This window comes from Oxyura jamaicensis, chromosome 12 (genome assembly GCF_011077185.1).
Source record: "Oxyura jamaicensis isolate SHBP4307 breed ruddy duck chromosome 12, BPBGC_Ojam_1.0, whole genome shotgun sequence".
Lineage (NCBI taxonomy): Eukaryota > Metazoa > Chordata > Aves > Anseriformes > Anatidae > Oxyura > Oxyura jamaicensis.
In genome coordinates this window covers 10570198-10596342 of record NC_048904.1, presented here as the reverse complement: position 1 = coordinate 10596342, position 26145 = coordinate 10570198, and the positions used below count along the sequence as shown (strand labels likewise).

General features: G+C 52.3%; 1 protein-coding gene across 1 annotated transcript in view; it reads left to right on the top strand.

Annotated features, from left to right (window-relative positions):
• Nucleotides 1-3192: 3192 nt before the first annotated feature.
• Nucleotides 3193-26145, top strand: part of PODXL2 (podocalyxin like 2) — a 29779-nt gene continuing 6826 nt past the window's right edge. Inside the window, exons 1-5 of the mRNA XM_035337649.1 lie at nucleotides 3193-3372; nucleotides 12790-13083; nucleotides 21003-21898; nucleotides 22917-22991; nucleotides 25841-25997. Of these exons, the coding sequence (XP_035193540.1) occupies nucleotides 3324-3372; nucleotides 12790-13083; nucleotides 21003-21898; nucleotides 22917-22991; nucleotides 25841-25997 (1471 nt within the window). The 5' untranslated portion in view covers nucleotides 3193-3323. The remainder of the gene's footprint in view (nucleotides 3373-12789; nucleotides 13084-21002; nucleotides 21899-22916; nucleotides 22992-25840; nucleotides 25998-26145) is intronic.

Here is a 26145-nt window from a genome sequence, read left to right as displayed (position 1 = left end):
GGCAGGGGAGTCTCGAGCTTCCTTGTCAAGGGGGGATGAGATGACAAAAGGCTGCCCAGCTTCACAGTAGCTGGGGTGAAATGCCTTGGTGTGCCACAAGCCTGCTGTGTCACTGAGTCTCTGTCCCAAAAAGCTAGAGATTGAATTATCTGGACAGAGTCTGAAAGTAATTTTTTTTTGTTTGTTTGTTCATCTTTGCACCAAGAATGGCCATGGATCCCTTTCTGCTGTATGGATAACTGTGAGCGTGCAATGAAAGAAGTGTTAAACCTTTTTTCCTGGTACTAGTGACATCTTGCATTTCTAACACTGCAGGAACTTAACATCTGACTGCTTATTTGTTTTGCTTATTGTTTATTTTCTTGCTCTGCTGAGCAAGGGCAATAGATCACTTTCATCTTTGTAAGTGAATTCAGTTTTGCTGGATTTAGGAGAATAAAACCTCTTACCAGCATATTTCAAATTAATGTTTTTTTTTTTTTTTTTAAAAAAAAAAACAACTGGAGTTTCAAAACAAGTATTTCTGTTGAGATTAGACTTCTATTTAATTTGCTTTTAATTAACAAGTCCTAGGCAGCAAATTCTTTCCTTTAGAATTCTTTCCTTTAGCTATCACCTCATTCCTCTACTTCAGTAGTATTTGTTTGCAAGTATCTTGGAACAAAACATGACCCTTAAATTGAAATCAGAAAGCTGGCTGAATTTCCTGAAGGTAAAAGCTGTTACGGTAACTTACGGGGAAAGTGGCAGAAGGATTTTCAGTTTTGCCAGCCTAATATACACACTTGCTTTTTGATTCCGTCTAATAGACATAGCTGTGAAATTGAACAATTTGGGGGAAGAACAGCAAAGCACAGATAATGGTAATACTGATGAAAGTTCTTCCCAGTATCACTTTTCTGAATAGCTTTGAAGCAGCTATAAAAAGCATTTAGTGCCATTGCAAAGCCCCTTTTACCGGTGCTCTGAACATTGTTGGAGAATGTACCCCAGGTAGGGAGGCTGGAGAAGATCAAATGAGAAATGACAAACCTTTGCCTGTAAAGCTGTCAATACCTCGGGAGAGCTGAGCCAGCCGTGCCTATCCAAGGGAGCGTACAATGAAGACACGGGCTGTGCCGGGTTTAAGTTCATGCTGTTTTAAAAGAGCACTGGTGTTGCCCATCTCTGCTGGCAACGCTGACCTGGCTGATCGATGTGGCCACAAATTTTGTCTCATTTTCTTGTCTAAGATGCATCTTCTCCTTTCACACTGTCCCTTTCTGCTGCTCAGTGTGAGACCAATGTGCAATGTCAAAATAAATCCACGCAGCACCAGGGAGCACCATGAGCCTCATAGTAAGCGTGCACAGTGCCGTGCCAGCATGGTTTCCTCCCCTCTGATGCGAGGCTGGGTAATTCACGAGGGTGTCTGCGCTGCCTTTGATGCCATGGGGCTGCTGGAGACACTGGAACCAGTTTCTAAGATTTGGGGGCTGGATGTGGCAGGGTCAAGAGATCTGAAAGGCTCTTAGTTACCCGCTTGTAGTAAGCCACCTGCATGCAGAGACAGCCAAATTACCAGCATAAAAGTGGAAAAATGACAAGAGTATTCATTAAATGCCATGCCTGGGCTAGGATCTGAGTGTACTGAAGGGGTTTTTATCTCAGCGAAGGGGTAGGAGGCAGCTCGGTAGTTCCTGCTGCATTTCCTGCGCAGTGGGGGCTGGGGGCTGCATTGATTCTGGGATAAAAAGGACTTTCAGAGTGCTGGGAGGACGTGGTCTGACAGAAGCCAAAAGCGAGTGGTTTGGTTCAAGCCTGCTGGCTTTGCCTTGCTGTGCTGGGGAACGGGTGCAGCCAGCCCGTCACCTGCCCTTGTCCCAGTCGGGGTAACTGCTGCATGGGAGCGAGTGATGGAGGGGAAAAAAGGGCAGGCAGCTGCCCAGAGGGGCAGTGGTGGTCTGGCAGGAGCTACAAAGGCCAGCACTGATCATACCAGGCTGGCTGTTTGGCTCTCAGGAGGGTTTGGTGGGTTTTGGCATGCCACCTTTGTTTAGTTGTCAGAAAGCCATCAAGCTCATGACAGAAAAAAAAATACCATCAGCACTTGTTTCAGGCGATTCAATCTCCAACAAAAGAACATTCACTACTTGCAGGGAAAAGGGGGAAAAAAAAATCTGGAATATTTTTAGTGAATCTTTATTTAGGGGATAAGAATATTTGGATTTAGAATCCTGACCGCCTCCAGACCAACTTGCTGTTGTCTCAGCCATGTGCTGCATGGGCACCGGGGGCCCACCACGGCTTGTGAAGCATGGGGAGGTCGGTGAGAAGACACCAGCACGTCTCCGCCCTGAGAGTGGCTTGCTGAGCAGAGCATATGGAGAGAGACCTGCAAACAAATGCTCCTCCTGACATCTTCGCAGCTCAGAAAGCAACCAAGGTGGCCACCATGAAGGCACTTGGTGAGGCCATGGCAGTGCTACTGCCTCCTCACTAAAGGCTTGAGATGCTTGATGTTGGTGTTGCCTGCCCTCCTAGAGTTGTGTGATGAGAAAATTGTTCCAAAAATGAATAAAAAGGCACCTATGTGCTGCTGTTGAGGAAAGCATGATGCCCAGTGAGCCTGATACCCAAGGGAAAGGGGCTGGTTTGTTTTGGGGTCCTTCAGCTTGGAGTTATGAGGTGTTTGCAGCCCTGTGATGCTTGGGTTTTGGGTAGGTCTCAGGTGTGAGGCCATGACTGGACTGGGAGCTTTGTGGCCCCTCAGTGGTGGCTGCTCAGGGGCTGGAGGCCTGTGGGACATGAGTCAGAGAAATGAAGTTGCCCTGGGGGAGAAATCTTTCCTCATGAAGTGAGGGAGATACACGCACAGTGCGTGGCTCTGCAGCTCGCAGGTGAGGCAAGGTGCTAAGCAAGCTATCACTCTGCGGGCTTTTCCACCACAGGGCTCGAAGCGCCCGCGGTCTGGGACCATCCCCAGTGGGTTCCCGCCGAGGGACCCCATCCCCTCAGCGCCTGACGGGCACCCGCGGCCCTTCTCGGCTCCCACCACCCACCGCCGCCACACGGAGGCGCGGGGGGCCGGGGCCCTGCAGCCGGCTTGGGGAGAGGAGGGGGGGCGGCTCGGCGGGCACCGAGCACCGGCTCCGCGCCGCCTCCACGGCCCCCCTCAGCCCCGGGGGGGGCTCCGGACGCCCCCTCCCCGTCTCCCCGCCCCCGTAGCGGCGGGAGGAGGCGGCGCCGGGCCGGGCGCGGCGGCGAGGGGCAGAGCCCGGCGGGCGCGCGGGGCGGCCCCGCTCCCCGTGAAGAGGCGGCGCGGCAGGGCAGCGGCCGCCGCCATGCAGCCGTTGCACCGGGCCCCGGCGCTGCTGCTGCTGCTGGCCGCCGGTGAGTGGGGGCTGGAGGTGGGGGGGCGCCGCCATCCCAGCGGGAGGGTGGGGGCAGGCACCGGGACCCCCCCCCCCTCCGTCCTTCCATCCCTTCTGTCCCTCCGGTCCTGTCCCCGGGTAGCGGAGCGCCCTGAGCACCCCCGGTGGGTCATCCATCCCTGCCCCGGGGCACCGGGACCTCTGCGGGTGGCAGGTCCCCAGCACCCCGTTTACCCCAAGAACCGGGACCCGCCGTTGGGTCCCCGCAGATCTCCTTGGGTACCGGGCTCCCCCTGAGCACCGTCACCCCCAGGGGTGGTGGCTGGTTGTCCCCCAGCTGTGGGGTGCCTGTGGGTTTTGCTCGCCCAGGGTCTCCAGCATCGGTGATGGGGTCCCCAGTGGGGACCTTGCATGCCATGGCCAGTCCTGACTGCCCTCGCGATGCTGTGAGGACAGACGTCGCCCGGAATGGGGTGAGCTGCCCGCCACGGTGGACCTTGCTATGCCAGGGCTGCCCCCAAAGCGCTCTCTCTCTTGTGTTTATGGCTTCTTCTGGCGTCGTGGTAATTTTACTAACTACCGCAAAACTGCCACAAAGGAAGGGGGAACCACAAATTGCTCCACGTTCCCCCCTCCAAGAGCGTCCTCTTGAAATTTGGAGGAGAGGTAGGGTGCCAGGGAGAGGCAATTAAGTGCAAGAATAATTGTACCCGGAATAGTTGCGAGGGCTGCGCTCCTAATTGTAAATAATCTGGGGATATTTCCCAACAAAGGGCTCCCTCCTCAAGACTTATGAGGCTGCGATTGCGCTCGCCCTCCCTACCACCGTCTCTTTTGTACCAAAATCTGGTCAGAGCGAAGCTGAGAAACAGGAGTTCTGAGCGGGGACATCTAAAGTGTGGGGGAGTCTTTGTCTTGAGTCATTCTGGCAGGGAGGGAAGGGCTGATTTCCCAACCAGTCGCTGCCTTCCAGCACGACCGAGCTGTGATATAGTGACATCCAGCCCCCTGGCATGTCTATCTTATTACCCCAATCTCCTGAAAATGTTCATGGGGGAATGTGTCATGTGTAAGCTCTGTGGAGTCGCTCTGTCCCTGAGCTGTACGTACAGCGCCTTGTCCCTGTGGTCTGGGGCTCCCTAATGAGAGGGGATAAAGCCTCTTAGGTTTGCAAACAATAGTGAGCTTAAAGAGCAAAATGGATCAAAAAAAAAAAAAACCTGTTGGGGTTCTGTGCCAATACTCCGCGGCACAGAAGCACTAAGCCTTTTCCTGAGCTGAGCTGGGAGCCAGCTTCGTGTTTCCCTCGAGGCAGGCTGTCCACATTAGGGAAAACCTCGGGCACAGCTCGCAGAAGTCCTTTAGCTGCATCTCATCGGGAAACCTGTGCCCAAATTCTGCCAGACCTCTGCCTCCTCCATGGAGCAGGGCAATGTGCATGGGTAGGACCGTCTGTATTCCTACCCCGCTGTCCTGCCAGCACAGGCTGCCCCCATCCCCACGCTCGAAAGCTGCATTTGCTCTGCGGGGAATGGACAGGGACCTCATGGTGGTTTTAAAATCTGGCACCCAAAAGGTCTACAGCTGATGCTGCTCTGCTGAGGGAGGGTATTTCCTCTTCTGCACAGACTGCTGGAAACTTTCTAGTGTTGCTGTCCAGCTGGTGATGATACGGAGGATTTGGGTCCTTGGATTTCCCTGTGATCCTCTCTGCTGTCCTAGCAGGGAGAGGTGGAGGGATGGGAGACGAGGGGCGGCTCAGAGGGGCAGCTCAGTTCCTCATCTAGTGAAACTGGTAATCCTGGTGCGTCGTGGTGGCTGGACTTGGATGGCCAGGCATCCCTGGAGACCTGTTTTCCTACCTGGCTGGAAGGTCGGAATTGGAGACAAAGACTGCTGAGAATTTCTAAATTGAGCCCATTTTGGTTAGCAGCTTTGCTCAGTGGTTAAGGAGCTGTTCCAGTCTGGCATAATTCAGTGCGTTGTGGCTTCGCTCCTCCAGTCCCACAAGACAGGCATGGTTAAAACCCGAGAGCTGCAGGGTCTGCATCCCTGATGCTGAGGGAGAGGCGTGCTTGCAGCTGCCTCCTGGGGTCGGGAGCCTCTGCAGACCCTCAGGACAGGGTGAACGTGCCCCACATCGGGGTCTCAGGAGCAGGCTGGACAGTGCGTAGGTCTGCTGACAAGCATGGAAACACCTCTCTGGGCTCTTGGGTATCTGAGCCCCTTTGCTTTTGCAAGTAGGAAAATGATGTGGTTAAAAGCAGGGGAGAGGGTAGGGAAGCGGTCTTTTCCCTCTCATTGTCTCCCCAGGTGCTTGTCTGCATGTGGGCTATTTATTTATTTTTTTTCCCTTCTGCCTGCTTAGAAGATTCCTTGTTAGCAGTGTGTGAACAGCCGGAGCTGAGGGAGTATAAATCAGGATGGATGAAAATTCCCTGTAGTCAATTTTTCCTTGGCCTCTCCGGTGCCATAAGGAAATGTTCATTTAATTATAGGCATCAGGGGTAGAAATAACTACATTAAGCCCTCAAGGGGAAGCTGCAGGCGACAAGCTGCAGATCAGAGCACACAAAAGTTTTTTTTTCCCCTCCGCTCAGCGTGGGAAGACGCTCCGGCATTTTGTGGGTAAATAAGTGAGCAGGAGACACAAAGGCAGCCGGGCCGCCGTGAGAGGGGCTGCGGGGAAGGTGCGTCGCGGCCCACAGCTGGCAGTCGGGTGAACTTGCTTCCAGTCCTCGCCGGCTATTGAAACACGTAATCCCGAAAGAATGGAGAGAGGCTATTTGTCAGCCACGCGAGCGCAGCCCGGGCAGAGTCGCACAGAGGCAGAGCAAACACGTGCGTTGGTTTGTTCAGAGGGCCAGGGATGCTGGCGAGGAAGATGCGTCCTGCTGGCGCTCCGATCGGACCCCACCATCCCCGTGCCGAGCCCCGTTGTGCCTCCCAGGATCTGGATGCGCGTTCTGTGCAGCATCTCACCGGTTGTGCCCGGTGAGTCGTGAAGTCCTTTGGGCTGAGCTGGTGTCAAAGGCTTCTGCTCTGCTGGGGCCGTGTCTGGAGCGATGTCCCTCCTGCCTTCCTCAGCAGTGCCTGGGCAGGGAGGTTTGCAGGTTGAGCAGCCACTCAATTGGTGTGCTGGAAACAGGACCGGGGCGTGCAGCCCAGACAGAGCGAGTAGTGGGAGCAAAGGCCTGGCAAGGTGACTTTTTGGCAGACAGTTGAAATGTTTTGGGCAAAAGAATCCGTGGGCTGTGTTGTTTTGTTTTGCTTTGTTTGTTTATTTTTTCCCCCCAGATCAGTTGCTTTCATCCTGTGGTCTGTTAACCCCTGGGGGCTTGCGGGCTGCTTTGAGGGTGCTTAGGAAAGGTAACCGAGAGAGGTAAATTCACTTCTGCTGGGTGCAACTGCCTACCTGGCGCTGGTTCCCCGGGGGCTGCGTCTCCCCCCCGAGCTGGGACCCGCCGTGGTCGATAGCGAGAAGCGCGGAGGAGAGCAGACGCGGCAGCAGCAGAGGAGGGAGGTGTGAAGGCTACGAGACGATCCGGGGAGGGAGCGAAGGGAAACAGTCTGCGAGGCTGAAACCAGGCACGGTTGTGACTCCTGGCATGAACGGCTGATGGAAGGGGGGAGAGGGGCTCACCTGAGCTGCTGTGGCCTGGTTCTGTGGAGTCTGCTGGGAGACTGGCTCTGCTCAGAGCGGGCTGAGGGTCCTGCAGCCCTGCAGGTCAGACCCCGGTGCACTTCTGCTGCTGGAGGGCACATCTGCAGCTGGCTGCAAAAGCAGATGCCCATCCTGGCGTTCCTGGCCTCCTCCCATTGTGGTACCCGCATTGCGTGCTGGAGGTGTTCCCTGCTGAGGTGTCAGGGGAGCAAACGCTTGCGGTCTGTTGTGGCAAGGTGGCGCCTGCTCAGTGTGTGCAACATGCACGCCCTGCTCCCTGTGTTTGAGCTCCCTGGTTATGCTAGCTGTAAAGGTCTCTGAAAGCTTCAAGATGCTGGCACAACTAGGGGGTGCTTTAGGATCTCCTTCTAAAGAGTTGCCCCAGTGCAAGGCCTCCAGCTGTGCCTCGTCACCTTCTCCTCAGTGAGTGCAGGACCTGCACCCTGCCTTACTTCTCCCATTGTTTTGCAAAACGTAGCAGGGCCATGGGATGGTGGATGGCTTCGAGGGACACCTGGTGAGGGACCTGCTTGCTGACAGTACCGGAGGAGGACGGCAGTCTGATCTTGTTTTCTGAAGTCCTAATTAGAAAAATGCTCTTGGATTAGGGACCTGGCTGGATGCGTGAGGGGTCCAGTGTGCTGGGGGAGCAGCAGAAGGGCTGGGTGGGAGCTGGGCTGGGAGAGGTGCAGTGCTCCAGGCATAACTCCGAATTAGCACCAGAATGACTTGTCTGATAAATGGCTGTCCTGTCTGCACCCTGCTGAGAACCCAGTCAGAGACTTCAGGTGAGAGTGGAGGAATCAGCTGGGACAGCCCTCAGCTGAACAGCATTATGCTTCTCTTCTTCATCTGTCTGCAACTGGGATTTTTTTTTTTTGTTATTTAAATCAGCGCCGTGTTCTGTTATGTTCTGTGAGCGTTTCTGCACTGGCAGCTCTGCCTGGGGCCTCTCTCCTCCCTGCCCTCGGGCCTTGCTCCCCAGCTCTTGCAGGCGGTGGTCTGGGGGAGGGCAGATCCCTGGCAGATGCTTCCCTCATCTGGTCATTGTGTTCCTGTCCTAACCGATTATCGGCAAGTGACCCATTCCTGACCTAGCGCTCCTAGGAAATAACGTTGTTGGATAAATCTGGGGTCTGGGCTGAGCTTGAAAGGAAGGTCAACGGGAGCCAGGCCAGATGGACGTTGTTGGGGCTGCCGTGTTGGCCACACCGAGGTGCCCTGGCCCCCCGTTGTACACCTGCCTGGGTGGTGTTGTAAGGCTCTGCTAGCTGGTGGTGAGAACCAAGAAAGCCAGAACATGTGCTCCAGGCAAATGCTCTTCCCCTCAGCCAGGGCTGATCCTGCCTTCCTGGCGGTGTGTTATAGTCCCAGCACTGGAGAAGGAGAGGTAGAACCTGCTGATACGGCTGGGGAGATGGGCAGCTAAAGGGCACACGGCCCCTCTGAAGGTCAAGCCAATGTGGTGACATCTTATAGGATGTTTGTGTTATTTCCTTGGAGAGAAAACTGAGGTTTGCTCGTTGTTAATTAAAAAGCAAGAAAATTTTAAAGGCCGTTTGACACAGTCATAGCCAGATTCCATTTCACGTCCCCAAGTCCCTCCTCTCATTTCAGCTGGATCCAGAAATGACTTATTTCCTCTTTCCCTGCTAGTCCTGTTCAATAGGCCGGCTGGGAGCTTTTAAGCAGCTGCCCCATCCCGTGGAGAGGTGGCTTGCCTTGTGGCAAAGGGATAAAGTGGTTCTTGGTTGGCTAATGTAGAAAATGCTTTGGGGTTCTCCTAGAGTTGAGCACAAACGTGAAACTCCTTTTATTCCCAGCAGTTCGGGGTATAAGCGGCAGATGTTCTTTCCTCCTTTTTTTTTTTTTTTTTTTTTTCTGCTATTGAGCAAAACTCCTCCATCTGCCTTTTCGGGCTCTTGTGTCGCATCCTCTGCTGAGCTGAGCAGAGCAAGCTTCAGTGCTGTGAGCTGAAGCCATTTTCTGAGGCGCCGGTGGGATCCGCGACCAGCAAACTCCCTTCACGTGTGTATCCTCCAGGCTGGCGCTTCTCCAGCGCCTGTGGCAAGGTAACACACTATTGCTCCCTGTTGTTGAAACTGCCCCATTCCGCTCCTTGTGGAGGTGAAGCCTCTTCAGCAAGGTCGGTGTTCCTTCCACGTGTCACGTTTGTGGGTGCTGCCAGCTGGAAAACTCGAGAGTTCGCAGCCAGAGCAGGAGCTCCCACGCTGTTCCTGCTGCACGCTCTCTGCCTTTGTTCCCTCTCCCCGCTCCGCTTACCTCTCCCACTTTCCGTGTGCTCTGTGAGCTGTGGCTGGTGTTGCCTCCCGTGCTCACATCCCTGCTGTTTCCCCGAAGGCTGGCTGCCCTCTTTAGCATGCAGAGCCTCATCTCCCCCAGGTTACGCAGAGGTGCCGCAAAAATAGAAACGGGAGACAAACGCCCCATTGAAGCAGCTGGCGAGCCCTGGCTCCGTTCCCTGCTCCCTCCCATCTCCAGTCGCAGGGTTTTATTCGCCTTTCTTTTTTCCTACCGTTTGATATGCCTTTTAAAATACCAGACTGGAGAACTGATGGCTAACGGAGGCCGCCTGATCCCTGTTCCCCATCCTAGGAGGAAAATGGCTAGCTGCTGATTCCTTGGGTTGGATTTCTCAGCTGTGCTCCCTGACCTCCCGGCTCAGCTCGTGCTTTGATTCTTTCTTTGCCTCGGAGTTGACAGCTGCATTGAGCTCCTTTATCAGATGCTTGGAAGAGAGGGGGGAAGGTGGCAAATCTGTGTTTGGCACCCCAAGCCTTTGGGTTGGTTCTGGTGCAAAAGGTATGAATTGGTGTCAGGGTGCTGTCTGGAAAAGGTGCCTTGTGGTATTTGGGCTGGTGTTGGTGCAGGGAGTTCCCCCCCAGGCCGACCTCTGCACCCTGTGCCTGTGGGTCAGGCCCCAGGCTGGTGTCCTGCCCCACATCCACTCCCGGAGAACCCCGCCTTGCTTGGGCCGTGTCTATTAATGACTCCCTCTTAGGGATGAGGCGGTGTAGTTTTATCTTGGGCTGAGGAGAGCAGAGCATCCCAGTAAACAAGATAATGCAGCTTAAGGGGTTTTAGCTGGGTAAACACTTCAGAGTTAAATGAGGGTAAACAAAGTCCCAGGACCTGAGCTTCCTGCAGGGGTGGGATTAGTTCCCTGGCTGCCCAGGTTCATCTGCCACGAGATGTCTGTTGTAGGGCTGTTGGGCTGGGCTGTGGCTCTCTTGGGGCAGGCTGGGGATGCCCGGTCTGGGCAGCAGTGCTTCAGAGCCTGGTGAGCACCACTCAATCAGCAGCACAACGGCAGGCTGGGTCGCTCTGGACCAACACGTTCCTAGACAAGAGGTGTGCAATCTCTCATTTCCAGCTGTGGATTTCACTGTGTGTGGCTCCCAGGGAGCTGGCCTGTCCCCAGGGGTGCTTTGGTCGGCTCCGTGATGCTGCAGCAGGCTCCTTCCCCTCTGTACGCTTTTGCCGTTCGCTTTTTGCCACTGCGCTGGCCTCAGCCAGTCTTGCATTGGATCAATAGAACAAAACAATTGAGACTGAGGAGTGCAGAAGCCTGACTGAAGTGTGTATGGGAAAGAGTAGCCAATATTGGGTGTTGCTCAGTTCAGAGAAGAGCAGAGGTAGGTGGAGAAGGTCAGAGCAAGCACAAGGCTTGAGAATTGCATTTCTGGGCTTGCAGCCTTCCCAGGACAGGGTTGGTAAGCAGCCTGGCAAGCAAGCAGCAAATCCCAAACATTTTTCTTTGCTAAGAAGCCAATACTTTCAGTGAAAGCACGAGGGCCAGCCGTAACTCATCTTGGCACTTGCATTGATTTGCATTTGTCCTTCTGGACATGGTGGTGGGAAGGAACCTTGGGAGGTCGCCCAGTCTGTGCCCTTGCCTGAAGGCAGATTCAGCTCTGCCTGAATCATTCCAGGCCACGTGTACCCAAATCTGCGTGTGGCATCCAGGTGATGTCTCAGCAGTGCTTTGTAAAATCTCTGTTTCTAATGCTTCAGGACTTTGCAGGTATTTTCACATGTGCATTCCAGTGATATCTCAGAGACATTTCTAATACAGGAGCTTCTCTTAAGACGTTTCTAATGGACGGTTTCCTATCTTATATCGGAGAATGTTTGGTGCTAGTTCCCAAGGTGGTGACTTACCACTTTGCAGTGTCCCTTTTCGTAACATTTCTGTTATTTCCACCCTTGGGATCACCTGGCTTTATCTGCACTCTTCCTTTGCAGTGCGGATGTCTGCTAGCTTTGTTTCCTTGGCTAATTTCATTATCTTGTTCCTAATTTTTTTGTGCCAAGGTCACCTAGGAAAACGATAAACAACACCAGGTCCAAGGACAGACCTTGAGGATTTCTACTAAAAGCCTCCCTCCAGCACAAGCCCCTGTCAGTTTGCCTATAGCCCATGCCTTACAGTTGCCTTACAATTTTTCAACTACTCGCTATTTTTTCTTGCTTCTCTTGTAATTCAGTGTGGGGCACCGTATCTGATATTTTACTGAACTCCAGATGGAGTAGATCTGCTGCACTTCTCCAGTCTAGAAAATCAGTTATCAAAGAAAGATACCAAATTAGTCTTCATCTCAGCTTATTCAATTAGTTCAGTTCAGCGACTAATTCATTAAAAAACGAAAAAACTGAGTATAAGCTGAGAAAGCAGGAAAACTTGTCTTTTTTTTTTTTTTTTTTTCTTTTAATCTCCAAATAAAAATCAGCTATGAGAGGATGAGATCTCATTTTAATGCGCTGAGGACCAGAGGGCTAGGAAGCCCTCAGCTCACCCAAATTAGTTACTTCACTTGCTAAAGAAAAATGTTTTAAACGCAAAGCGTGTTTTGGTAGACGTATTTTTTCCTTATGTCCCCATGCTTATCGTGGTATTTATCGGTTGAATAAAGCCACGTTCCAGATGCTGTTTTCCTGCATTTTGATTGAAGTTCAATATGCATGTGAATGCACCTTGACACAAATCACAATTAAAGGCTCATCTAGGAATCAAGGAGTGTCAGTCAAACTTTCTAATATGCAAAGTGGAAATACCAAGTATGTAATTGTTTAAACAAAAGTGTAAAATGCCACCTGCATCCCTGCTCAGCATTAGGTAGCGTTTGCTGTTCGTTTGCCTTAATTCTCACCTGTGACAGTCAGCCTGTCCTTACGAAAACAAAAGATGCGAATGCAAAATGAAGTTCAAATCAATGGCTTAAAAATAGATTTCCAGCCTTCTGATTTAAAACCTGATTAATATTGATGATTTAAATAATTTTGCTTTAAATCAATCCCCCTGTATATAATACAGCTGCGTATCGGGAACACTGGGGTGAAGCCTTGGCTGGGTGACAGTGGAATAGAAAACTGGCATTGACTCTGCAGAGCCAGGGTTTTATGCCATAAGTACGAGCCATTCCACCTCCTCTCCAGGATGGGTGACTCACAAGGCACCTTGTCCCTTCAGAGAGGCAAAAAGCCCCCAAAAGGCCGCTCCATCACTGCCCCATTGAAGGGAAGTGCCCAGGGCTGAGCGGCTGCTTGGCACCGGCTCCTCGGGGATGTGAATGCTCCTCTGTCTGGTTGTGAATGTTTCCCCACATAGCCCGATTTTCCTCGTCAGCTGAGTGCAGCCCGTGTGCGGGGCAGGTTACCCCAAGGCAGGTTGCTTTGGCAGGAGCAGGTTGTCTGGAGACCAGCCTGCCGCTTGCCAGTCCTTTCTGATGTAGGTTTATTGTTGCTATACAGGGACTTTGTGCTTCTGCCTTGCCTCCTCGGAGGAGTCGACCACTGATGGCCTCACTTCAACCTCCCTGCTGGAGTTTGCCATGATGTCCCATCTGGAGGCCATGAATTCTCACGAGCAAACCAGCCCTGAGGCTGCCGAGCCTGATCTCATCCCTGGCTCTCTGCATGCTGCCCCAGGATCAGGCTTTGCCAGCGAGGAGAACGAGGAGTCCAAGATCTTACAGCCCCCACAGTACTTCTGGGAAGATGGGGGAGAGCTCAACGACTCCAGCTTGGACCTGGGACAAGCAACAGGTAGGTTATTTTTACCTTGTTCTTCCTCTCCTCTCCTCCAGGGCTCTGGGGAGGCGAAGGGATGCAGGGATCTGTTTTCCTGCTTTGACACAACTCTTGCTAAGAGGGGTTGAGATTAAACGTCAGCTCTATTTTCTCACCTCAGTGCCTGATGTGTCCCCAGTGAACCCTGAGCAAGCACAGGCTTTAGAAATCAAGTTACAGCTGAGCCATTATTCCTGAGCTGCTGTGAGGTTCCCTGAGCTGGGGGGGGGGAAGCATCACATCCACCTAGTTTCCCTTTTGCCTCATGCCCTTCTTTCTCTTTCACTCCTTCTCCCTTTTTTTCTCTTTTCTCACTCCCTTCTTTCTGTTGCCATCAATTAATTATGATCTAAAGGTCTCAAGACCCTGGCTCAGAGGTCAGGGCCATTTTAGGGTTTGACTCATAGTTGGATCCCCCAGGCCAAATCCCAGATTCCTCACCCCGTGACTTCAGTAGGGATTTGGCCTGACTGAAGTCAATATATTTTGTTCCCCTGGGCAGCTGCCCCATTGCTGTCCTGCCTGCTCACTGGGGAGCCCAAGGCCACACTGAGCTTTGCTGGTGTTTCTGCTTGCTTTCCTCCGTGGATGTTTCTGAGTGTTGGTTCCCTCAGTGGTCTCCCCTCTGAGTCCCTTGTTGGCTTTGAGGTGTTCTCAGTGAGGGATGGGAGGAAGGAGGAGGAGTCTCTGCAGGGTTTCCAGTAGCTTAGGAGATTATTTTGCATACTCCTGCTCTTAAGTGTCATGTGGGACATGTATTAAACGTTACCCATTGCAGCCTTATCCCTCCTCCCTTATCCAGTATCACTGCCTCCCTCCCAGCAGGTCTGACTCAGGTCTGGAGTTAGAAGGCACAAGTTTTGTTTTAGTTTTATCTTCACATCCATTTCTGACCTTAAAAAGAGCTGTGCTCCCCCAGGGCTGAGGTCTGCTGCAGCATGCCGACTGGCAGCACTGTGTCTTGGCCTGCCCACTGGAGCCCAGGCTGTGCTTGGGAGGACAAGGACGATCCCACTTAGGTCTCTGAAGCCCTTTGCTCACTCACACTGCTCTTAAACTCCTCCAGCCACGCTCCCATGCCCCGCTCTCACGCGGCCCCAGTGCACTTGCAGGCCTGGCCATGGGGAAGATGTGCAGATGCCTCCTCCGCAGCAGTGCTCGCGGGGTTGTTCCCACCAGTGCATCCTTGGGACATGCTCTGGCTTAGCTGCTCTCACGAGCTGGCAGCGTGCTCAGCGGCGCTTTTATTGGTGTGCCAGCAGGCACCTGCATGTACTCCCAGATCGGGACGTGACTTGGAGAACAGCATGTGCTTGTGCATTGAGAGCGGGATGCGCTGGGTACCAAACCCAGCCTTGCCTCTTGCACGTGCCTCGCCCCATTTGTATGCAGAACATGCTCGTCTCTCCTTCCGTTCTCGCCTGCAGTGCTTTCCTACACGAACAGATGTGTTCTTTCAGCTGTCCTTTACACGTACCCTGCCCGATCCACTGCCCAGCGCCTCAGTGCGTCCAAGCGCTGTTTTTTTTTTCCCCTGGCCATTGCTATGTCCACAGCTCATGTCTCAGTGGCATTTCAGAGCCTTGGTTAATAGAACAGTTTGAATTATTCAGGAGCTGGGAGCACATTTCTACTTAAAATTTAATTAGAAACCTGCTGTGTGTCATTTTACTATAAAGGATATTGTAATAGCATCCCTAAAATGGGCAGCCTTCTCCTGTCATGCAAAGCCTGTGCATGAGAGAGACACATAGCCAATGGTTCTTGTGTTCTGCATGTGTGACAGATGCCATGTGATACCTCGTGGAGCTGTGTAATGACATCTGTTAGGTTATTTTCAACCTATAAATCCATTAAACAGTTTCAAACAGCTGCTATTAAAAAAAAAAGTATACTGTAAGTTCTCCTTCAGTAGGATTTCTTTCTGAATGACAGAGAAGTAAAGCCTGGCATAGCTGATATATCTGCCCCAGGCACAGATTTGAGACCCTGTATCAATCAAGGCACAAAACAGGATTGTTGTACTACTGGAGAGAGAAAATTTACTACTCTGAAAGGAGACATGGAACACTGGCTTCCTTCCCTCTTTGCTGTAAAGATACTGGGCCTGGAAGTGGTGATCTTGTTGCAGATGGGCCAGATCTCCTGAGATTTCAAAATGGTATTAGTCATCTCTCCTTTTTTTCTGTCCTTCTGAAGTCTGTGAGGGGAGACTGCTCTGCCTTTGTGTGACTTTGAGGCTGAGGGAGATAAAAAGTAGTAACAATCTGCAGCTGCTGCTCTTTTTTTTTAAAAGTACACTCAAACATCCTTTAAAAATATTTCTGGAAAACATGTGGCATCTACAGCCACCTGTTAGTCCATTAGAAAGTAAGAATGAACTCCCACTGGCAGAGCACAGCTCAGCCTGAGGCTCTGATTCTCTTGAATAACATGCTTTTGCTGATTTATGCTACATAACAGTAAGTCTGTATTGACATCAGTGAACACCAGCCCGTGGAAGGACCCTGAGATTTGTCTCTGTCAGAGCATACACAGAAGTGCACACGTGCACGTGTGCTAACCCATCCGTACCTCTTGGCTTTGCTCTTCTTGTACAGCTGCTTCCCAGTAGAGGTGCATCTGGAAAAGGTGGAATTAGGTCCCTTGGGAAAAGGGATGCCAGAAAAAAGCAGTGGATGACTGGTACTTCAGCCAAAAGGCAGGTCAGAGGAGCTGTGAATCACTTCTGCATCCCACAGCCCTCAGGCTTCCAGGAAACCCAGAAGCTGCTCAGGTTGTAGTTTGGTTTTGCCTGCTTTACTTCGCTTTTGGTATTGCCCCAAGTCACAAATCAACTGTAAATGGACCTTGCCTCAGGCTTTTCTTGCCTTCCTTTCCACCTTTTCCATCTTGTTTTGCCTGGAGGCTTCCATCCATAGTGTTTTCTACTATCATGCTGGATTTCTGGGGAAAAAAATACAACATCTCTTCTGGCTCTAGGGGTAGAAGATAGGAGTCATCAGGACTGCAGGTTCCTTCCAGTCCCTGATTCCTCGTAAAGGCGTTGTGTGGTGTCACATCCATCCTAGGGCGCTCCCTGGTTTGCGTTCTCAATCAGAACAGAGTGCCCCACACATTCTGCTTCCAATGAAGGCTCTAGAATTTGGCAGCCTCATTATTAACTGGTGGGAAGCGTGGGCTCCCAAAAACTCACCACACCTCCCAGCCTGGCGGTGGGCTGGCAGCAGGCTCGCTTCCTTACGGCCAGAGCCGGCACTTCTAGTTCCCAGTTGTGCATTTGGAGCCCATGGCATGACTGTGCTGGGAGCTATCAAATACAGTCTTACGGGCTGGTGATTCACCAGGGTGGCATGTGGCACTTCAGAGGAGGAAAAAAAAAGGTAATCTTTTAATTATTCATAGTAATTAGTAGAAGGGATTTCCACGACAGCTAGGATAAGGAATAGCAGGACAGGCAAGTTAGAAGCACTGTGTCCAAAGAATAATAAGTTTTCCAATGAACTAATGGGATAAAATCTTTCCCACTCTCAACTCTTCTCTGATGGTGAGATTCACTTCTTTCCGTGATGAATTATGTGCCTCTGGCCAGAGAGATCCCAGTCTCTCCCAGCCTCACTGAAATCTGCTGCCTCTTCATCCAGACTGACAGCAAAGCTGCAGTTGTTAATACCATCTTCAACGAAGCCTTAATGAAATGAAGCACCTGGTAAAGACTGTCTACATAAGAAGCTTAGCACTGAGCAGCCCCCTGCCTGAGCTCCGCTCCCGAGATGCCTCCTGTTTGTGCCCTGGTTTAACGTACGCTGACACGCTGGGTGATCTGCCCAGGGACGAGCAGTCTCGACCAAGGCATTGCCTGCAAAGGCTGACCTGTGACTAACAGGGTTTCTCTCCGCACAATGTTATTTTGGTGCAGCTATCCCTGAGCGACTCCACATTCAGGGGAGGGTGGCTTATTCCAGCCTTATTGCAGATCAGGCACAGAGCAGAAAAAAGGTGTGGGTCTCTTTGGGAACAGCTGTAGTGCTTTAAAGTACCCAGTCTCCATGTGAAGCAACTTCCAAGCATAATGAGAGGTAACGGCTTTGCTACCCTGGGTCTCTCTTTTAGCTGTGATTTCTTTGGACTTGTCTTGGAGTAGCAGACAGTAATTTCTCCCACCTCATGTGGCAGATAAGGATATTAACCCCAACTGTTTCAGCTCCGCTACCAGTAATTGCATTTTGCCTCCTTGAAATCCCCCTGCAAATCCAGTCCGATGTAGCGTGCCTTTTTGCAATAAGCCTGGCTGCTCTGTACGGTAAAACAGCAAGCAGGTACCACCGCAGAACTGGCTGCGTAGGAAGCAGCAGGTAAAATGCACCTTGTGCTTCGAGCTGTGTTGTGATGGAAGCCCAGGAATGTTCTTGTCTTTATTACAGTGCCGTCTAGTTATCAGTAATTCAATCACTGGTTAACGTGATCTTCCAGTTTAATCCCATAAAGACCTTATGGTCAGGTTATGCACACTAAAAGCGATGAGGCTCACCCTTTTTCTGAGCTGTCTTCGTTGCCTTAAACAGTTGATGTGGCAGATACAGGTTAGGGAACCTCGCAGGGCAATAACAGAGCCTGGCTCTTCTGAATGAAGGAGAAGCAGAAGCGTAATGAATTAAATGTCTGGCTGGGGAATCGGCCTCTGGCAAAGAGCCAGGCCCTGGCCCATCTGGTGTCAGGAGAAGTTTTGGTATCGATTTCAGGGGAAGCAGGATGCCACCTAAATGGTGGCTTCGCAGAGGTTTGGAGCTCATGTTCGCCTCTCCCAGGGCAAGTCATCTCCCCAGGCAGAGGAAATGAATCCGTGCGACCTGGCCCCGGGTCTGCTGGGAGCTGCAGAGGGCAGGAGGGCTGTGCGAGATGGTTTCTGTGGGAAGCGGTGATCCTGGGGGTCTTTGGAGGGCCTGGAAGGGGGAAAACTGGGAGGTCTCAGGGGAGGAAGGCAGCTGGATGCTGCAATGTAATCCTGCTGTGGTAGAAAGCACGAAGGGGGCTGCAGGGGCCAGGAGGTGAGGTGGAGGTGTGGAATTTCATATTGGTGAGACAGGCTCCCCAGGGGCTGGTGTGGCAGGGATACTGGGGGAGGATGTGACATGGAGGTGGGTCTGCCTGCTGTGTTCTTCTGGGCCATCCCTGCTGGGCTCTGGGGCTGAAAATGCTGAGAGTCTCGTGGGCAGTTCTGAGTGCTCTCCTTCTGGGAGAGGGCTGGTCCACTGTGGCTTGGCCGCTTTTGTTTGCGGTTTGTAGGGGCGTGTGGCATGCGCCACCTCTGCGCGTGGCCACAAGTTCCTCTTGTGCTCCCAACCTACTGCTGGTCTCAGCGGGAGCCTTACAGAGCAGACCGTAGCAGGAAGGCGCGGTTACTACCTGCTCCCTTCCTGGACACCCCTCTGCTTGGACACCCCTCTGCTTGGCAGCCTTCTGTTTCCTTTCTTCAATCTGATGAGCTGATAAAGCAGCAAATCTGATGAATCTGGCACTGCAGCCAGCTCCGTAATACCTGTCTGCTTTAACAGAAAAACCTGCCCCACTCCTGCAGCAGGAGCACAGGTCACTGGAGGCTGTCTGGCCTCTCTGTTCCATGGTTGCTATTTCTCATGGACCTCCGGCCGAGCTGGTTGGTATGGGACTGGCCAGCTAAGTGTCTAGCTAGAAGTCTGGGAGGAAGGATTTCATCACCATCCTCAAACGTCTGAGCCTGGAAAGTGATTGAAGCCCTTTGAGAACTGCGTTAAGTGGGGAGCAGCTTGTTTCAAGGAGCACGCAGCAGTACAGCTCTGGCCAAAACACCTCAAGTTTCAGTGTTCTCCACGTGAGTCTCTGAGTTCTGCCTCCTGCCCTGACTGCAAGGTGAGCAGCTGAACAGCAGTCCTTGCGAGATGTGAGGGGAGTTAAGGTTATAATCAGTGGGCTCTTACTGAAGCAGACAGGAGGAGGATGCTCCTAGCTTAGCACACAGGACAGCAGAAAGGCTGGTGGCAAGTGGGAATGTTAAATCAATTAGCAGTGGGTGTGAGGGCTCCTGTGTCTGCTTCCACCTCGCTGATTTGTTGCCCCAAAGAAGCAGCTGGGGTTTCAGTTTTCAGCTGTCTTGACAGAAGCCTGCCGGAGAGTGGAATCGGTTCTCCTGGGCTTCTATCACCAAGCAGAGATGGCAGAGGCAGCAGGACTTCAGGCTCCCATAGCTCTTGTTTGTGAAAGGGCAGCACGGCTGCACCACGTGGGGCTTCTCCTCTCAGGAGCCAGCTAATCTGTGACAGCACCTTCAGGAAAGGTCGAGTCCATGGCTTCAGGGGCCAGCTGACAGCCTAGGAGTGTTCACAGCTCCTGTGGGGCAAACCTCACGCTGCTTTTGCCCCATTGTTTTTATTCTGTGCCCATCTGCCAGTTCATGCTCTCTTCCCGCTGGGAAGAGGTTCAGGGGAGGTGCAGAGGAGTTGAGAAGAGCTGCAAATGTCTTTAGGCAAGGGAGATGGCACACTGGATCACTGATCCCTTAAAATAATGCCTCATCTGACAGGGCCTTGTTTTAGAGGACGAAACCAGTATCTCCCTCACTTCATCCACAGCACGTCAGGTCAGGCAGGGTTCCTGCTGAGGCTGGGGTTTTCGGTGCAAACACTGAGTGTCCCTGCAGCAGCAGAGCCCTGCGAGAGGCACTAAACCTTCACCATCTGTCTGCAGAGGGTCCAGACCTAATGTCCCCAGTCCTGTGCTCTGTGGCCATGCCTGCCGTTAACCAGCATCTGTCCAGCAAGAAAGTGACCCTGTCCTGTTGGCGCTGGGATGCCTGGCTTTTGGTAAAGGCCTTTGGGAAGACCAGCACAGGGATCCCCTCCCTTCTATTTCTCAGAATATATGCTGTGCTCACCTTGGGGAGATAGGGAGATGACTGGGGAGCAAACTGCTGAAATGGAGCTACTCGGGTACAGTTTCTCAAGGCAGATAAACTGACTTGTGCCTGCTGGAACTCTTTCTTCCATCTTAATGTGTCTGATCTTATGGGTATTCTCCTTATTCTGCAACCACTTGTCATTGGGCTTCCACTCCCTGTTCCTCTAACCTTATATTTGTGAGGTGTTTCTTCTCCTTCAGCATCTACACTTGTCTAGCAATATCCCTTGCGTTCATGGTCAGAGCCACAGAACAACTCAGGGCTGAAGTTGGAGGGAGGGGAGTTGTATTCAGCTCCTGTTTCTGACTTCTGTATCTCTGCAGCAAAACTGCTCCGTAATGACATGGGAATTTCATAATGCAGATGTCTGTGGGATGACTTTTCTTCTGTGAAGCCTTATACAAACTGAGGTTCTGCGTTTCAGAGGTGCCCAGGTTGATTCAGGGTTTGGCGGTGTAACCTCAGCATGCCAGGGAGAAGGACGTGGTTTGCTGTGCTGTCGTTCTCTTCCCTAGTACTTCCCATTGAGCTTGTGTCTGATGGCTCTTACAGCCCAGTATCTTTCTAAAACCCATGCAGAATGAATCCCTGGGTCCCAGCCTGATTCCTAACACTCATAACCTCACCTTAGAGAATGCCTGGTGTCAAAGCTGCTATTTGCAGCCCTCGTGGCTCGCAGGTCTGTGAAAACACCTTCAGGGCACAAAGGAGTGAAGAGAATGAAGGTAAGAATTTTCCCTAGGGAAAGCAGGTTCACTGGGATGGGGCAGGGAGCTGGGTAAGTCCAGGAGCATACAGCGTGTTTACCAGTACACTGCACTTACCAGGTGGGGCTGTTCTTTTCAGCGGCAGGCTCTCTGCTGTTTGATCCCATCTGTGGCTAGCCATGTGCAGTGGGGACAGTTCTGTGTTGTCTGGAGTTCACAGGATGTGATGTGAAGTCTCTTGGATCTCTTTTTAGACTACAGCTTTCCTGCTGCCTCTCAGAAGGCCCTGCTGAAAGGGAATGGGACGCAGGTAAAAGACAACTGGGAAGCAGCTACTGTGCATCCGCCAGCAGAATTTGTAGAGCCTGACATGCACACACCTTTCTCCAGCACGCTGGAGGAAGAGGAGGGGCTGCTCCCTATAGATCACTCAAGAGGAGGAGTGGAGAGCCTTCAGACCTCTGGGCCAGAGGTTACATCTTCTGAACCAGCGAGCCAAGAGGAGTCCTTGTTCTCCATCGTGTTTTCCACAGCCTCTGCCCGCCCAGGTGTTGTGACTGAGGCAGCTGTGGGAGGGCAAGAAGAGGACTCCGCTTCTCCTGGCTTAGACCTTGGGAGCAGCATGGGGCCGAGTCTCCTGCCAGTGTCCTCTGTTTCTTCTACTCCTGCTGCAAGGTCTCCTGGTGTTTCAGAAGAGCTCTTTGAGGTGACAGATGGAGACACGTGGGCTGTCGGGGGAGCATATTCCGAGCAGACTGTGACTACCGCAAGAGCAGAGCTTGCAGAGCCCACGGTGGAGGCTGGTGGGGAAGAACATTCAGCCCGAGAGGAGTTCTTGGAGACAACAGTGGGGTGGGAGATGCTGGAGCCCACAGTACTAACTGAGCTTGAGCAGCCAGCAGAAACGCCCGTTTGGACACCCTCTCCTGGTGGCAGCTCCACAGACGCCCAGACTCATTCTGGTGGTGAGCAGCACCCCGCTTCCTCTGCGGCTCCGTGGGACAGGGCTGAGGAGCCTGTGCAGGATCCTGTCTGGAATGACACAGAGTCAGCCACAGAGGCTGTGACAGCAGAGGGGAGCTTGTCGCCGCAGGCTGGGGACGCCCGCATGGCCATGCTGCCGACAGAAATGCCCTGGGATTCAGCACAGGTAGCACTGGGAGGGGGCAGTGGATGGGAGGTTGCACTGGAGATATTTGGCAGGGTGTTTAATCCCTTAACCTTACCAGCCCCCTAAGTCTCACTGGTGTGAGTTAGCTTTTCTTACTCATCCAACCCAGCCCAAACTGAATTTTGGAGGGTTTTTCACAGCACTTCCTAAGGTACCTGTGGTCCCTGGGGAAAGCCCTGCCCCCCTCGCATCTTCCCTCGTGAAAAATCCTGCTTCTAATAAACACCTTCCCTCTGGGGCACACATGGCAGCGAGAGCTCCTTGTTTTCTCAGACTTCATTATTGGAAGTGTCAGGACAAAAATGGCCCCAAGGATTTCTGGAAAGGGAGTGAGAAGGAAGTGCTATTTTTGTTGCTGCTGCCTGGTGCAGTCACCAGATGCAGAGCAGGTGGAGCAGGGCAGAGTGATCTGTGAGGATGTTAGTTTAGGAGAGTCCGTGGGTGAGGAGGCGTGAGGTGAAGTACAGCTCCTGAATCCAGCAAACTGGCAGCTGGTAGGGAGGAGCAGGGAAAGCTTTTAATTTTTCTTTCTGCCCCCAAAGTACTTGGGACCCTGAGTGAGTGACTCAGTCCTTCTGTGTGTGCTTCCTGCCCAGGCTGCAAAGAACTGCTCTCTTGCACCAGTTTAAGCTCCACAGGGGCTCCTGGTTAGGTTTTGGATCAAGAGTTGATCACATATACAATAAGGCTGCAGGCTAGAGAGCTTCCCATTGAGTTCTCAACTCATCCTAGACTCTAGATATGAGGGGAGGTAAGCTGGGCTGTGAGAAGCTGGCACAGTAGCCCTGTGCTGCATGTGCTAGCACTGAAATGAAAGCAGCCAGTGTCCTGCATTACAAGTGGAAGGGTGAATCCTCTGTAGTGCAAAGAGTACAGATCCTTCCTTTGAGAAGCACTTCTCTGGGGTATGGCGCAGCCCCGTGTGTACCCCATGCTCTTAGCAGAAGAGCTGCATTTGCTGTGCAAACCCAGCTGTCTTTACGTCTTGTCTTTCCAGGTGATCTGCAAAGACTGGAGCAACCTTGCGGGGAAAAACTACATCATCCTGAATATGTCGGATAACATTGACTGTGTAAGTCAGTCCACGGAGATTTGCTGGCATGGGAGGAATAGTGCTGAGAGAGGTGGAGGCAGGCGCAGCTCTTGCTGTGTGCTTTCACTACAAAACATTTTAAAAGCACTAATTCTCAAAATCCCTACAGAGGCTGTGGAGAGAAGGACAAAAATATTCCTATTCTCCAAATGGGGAAAGAGTGGGTGGATTTCACTCAGTCTAGACCGTGTCAGTTCCAGATTGGATTTTGACTAACTCCTGGCTGCCAGTTTGTGCGTGTTCACCTGGTTTAGCAGGAGACATGAGAGTTTCTAACTTGGCACCTCTTACTTACAGGCAGTGTGGCAGGATTGAGGTGTGACCCTTCCTCCCTGTCTTCCTTTTCCTTCTTCTCCTTCCAGGATATAGGAGCATTCCTCTTATGGCTCAGAGGAAAAAGGATCCCCCACTTGCAGTGTGAATGGTTCAGTATCAAGCAGCTGTCTCTCAATCTTCCTTAAGTGCCTCTTGTTCCCACCCTGTTATCTTGTGTGTTATCTGGGACTGTTAACTAGACATGCTCTGCTAATCCGCTGCCTGTCCATCCATCCCCATAAAGCCGCAGTTAATTCATGAGCCCAGAGCCCCTTGTGGATGTCTGGTAAGAGGGCTCACTCACCTCTGCTGGGCCTTTTATCAGGCACTTTAAAACCAGTTGTGAAAGGCCTGGGGTCAAGGTGCCTTTCATAATTCTCACAAATGATTACGAGCCTGACAGCCTGAGACCAAAATATTTCATCAGGGAGCCCCGTTCTGTCCTTGTGTGTCTGCACTCCTGCTTGTTGCAGCTCCTGCCGTGGGCAGAGGGGAGTGGTTTTGTTGCTGCAGGGTGACCCTTCTGCACTGACCTATTTCCACTAGTGCTGGGCTTGTGGTGTGTGTTTTTTGGGGCTCAAGGTGAAATTCTGGGGGCAGTGAAAGCATGTGATTTACACCACAAAGCACGCTGACTGCTGTAGAGGCAGATTAAAAGTCCAATCTCTTTCCTCCTGACGTTAGGCAGACAGGCTTGCCCTTTGGAGAGTCATAAGTGTTTCTGTTGCAGTTCACAATTGCAGCTCTGAAAACCAGTCCTTTTTCCTCCACATCCACCATTACTCTTCCTACCATCTCTGTGGAGTTTAAGTGCTTATTAATTTTGCAAAACATGGTAGCTTCCTTATTGTGGTCTTGTGTTGTTTAAGCCAGTGGAAGGGCGAGAGCTGAAAAGCAGACGTGCAGATGTCCCTTGACAAAACTGTGCCTTTACTGTTGGATCCTCAATTCTGTCATGGTGAAAGAAGGAAGTGCCCTGGGATAGGCAGGCCTGAACTGTTTTTCTACTTGATTTCATGTTTCAGAAAATATTTCCCAATGGGTCATTTGTACTTTCCTCCCCTTTATTCTAAGGGACACTTGTCAACATACGCATTTAACACGAACATTGCTTCATTCCCTGTCTCCCATTACCACTTTGCATGGCTGAAACTGGAATCAAACTCTTCTCTCCACCGCTGTTGGCACAGTTTGTTTCCCACCCATGGCAATTTGCTCACTTTGGGCAGTTCACCTGTCCTCTGCCTCCTCCTTTTGTTTTCTGGTTTCTGTGTCAAGGCCTGCGCTGTTTGGATTTCTGGGGCTGCACTGCAAGTGCTGTAGCTTAAATTGGCACGAGGGGATTCCTCAAATGTTTCCTACGTTTTGATGCCTGATCTGGTGCAGTGCTGAGTCCTGCTGAGAAGCTGAGGGACAAGGAGGGTGCCCAGCCCCTTGAAGAGTTGCACCTTGAGCTTCAATGTTCTCCGCAGCACCAGGCTCTCACCTGCTGCAGGGTCGATGTCTGTATTGCAGGGTGAAGCTGGCAGCTTAACCTCCTAATGGGAAGTTCCATCTTCCTGATAGGCTCTGGGCACGGCAGTCACTTCAGTCCCTCTCGGCACATCTCCCACTCAATATAGCTGGGAATTGTGCCCAGGAGAGGACTGGATCTGACCTGAGAGACAGGATCTGACCTGACACCGGTACCTGGGTATACGTGGAGGTGACCTCCATGTGGGCTCACGTGCATTCAAAGGAGAATCCATCAGCGCTCTGCAACCTCTGCTTTCCCTGTCATGAGAAATATCTCACCCCCGTTGTCCCTTTGCTCTTGGGCTAAGCTGCTCCCCTTCCCTCTGCATCCCCAAATGGAGCTACAGGCTGGCAGCAGGAGCCATGGCTGCTCAGCACCACGCCGCTCAGCATCCTCACACCGCTGCTCCGGGCTCGCAGCAGCACCCGCAGCCTGTTGACATGAGGTGAGGCACCGGCAGGCCCATGTGAGCCAGGCCCCAGCCAGCGGTGTCTCTTCCAATTAGGCCGTTTTCGGCACAGGCCTGTGCCTGCCCTGAGCGCTTCGGATTGCCATGGCAACGAGAGCTCTCCATTTTATTAATCATCTGTGCGGCCTTCGGGTTGACATGGCAACCGGAGATAAGAATAGAAACGCAGGAGTGGGAAAAGCAGCAAAGGAGCCCGCCAAGGGATGGCTGGAGCATGGCAGGCTGAGCTGCGCCCGCTGACCGGTGCTGGCTGCAGGGAGAAACCTGGCTTGATTCCTGCCTTACGTGGTGGTGGTGGTGCTCCACGGTCCCCGTGTGTTGGATTTGGCGTGGTGCGGGGGGTATGGCAGCCGCAGGAGCCCAGCAGGAGGGTTGGTTGTTGTGTCCTGGGAGCGTTGCACCAGGTTTAGCATTGCTGCTGTTGGGGTGTGCCTGGCGCAGGGGTTTTGGCACAGCCACACCAGCCCTGCGGTGCTACACCTGCCCCCTTCCCACCGTGCGCTCACCAAGGTCCCTTTCCCGTGGCAGGAGGAGTTTCGGCTGGAGAGGGGTCCCCAGCTGTTGGCGCTGGTGGAGGACGCCTTCTCCAGACAGACGGACGGACTGCAGGACCGCTGGCTGATCTCCCTGAGCAAGCCCAATGAGAATGAAAAGCACTTGCTAATGACACTGGCAGGGGAACAGGGTAAGTGCTGGGAGAAGGAGTCTTCCTGTCACGGGGGTTGTTTTTAGGGGGCTCTCAAACAGAGGTGCTTAGCCATGTTGAAAGGAGCTTTTGCTCTCCCGTCCACTTCAGTCCCACCAATTCCCAAGCGTTAAATGGACTTGAGGGA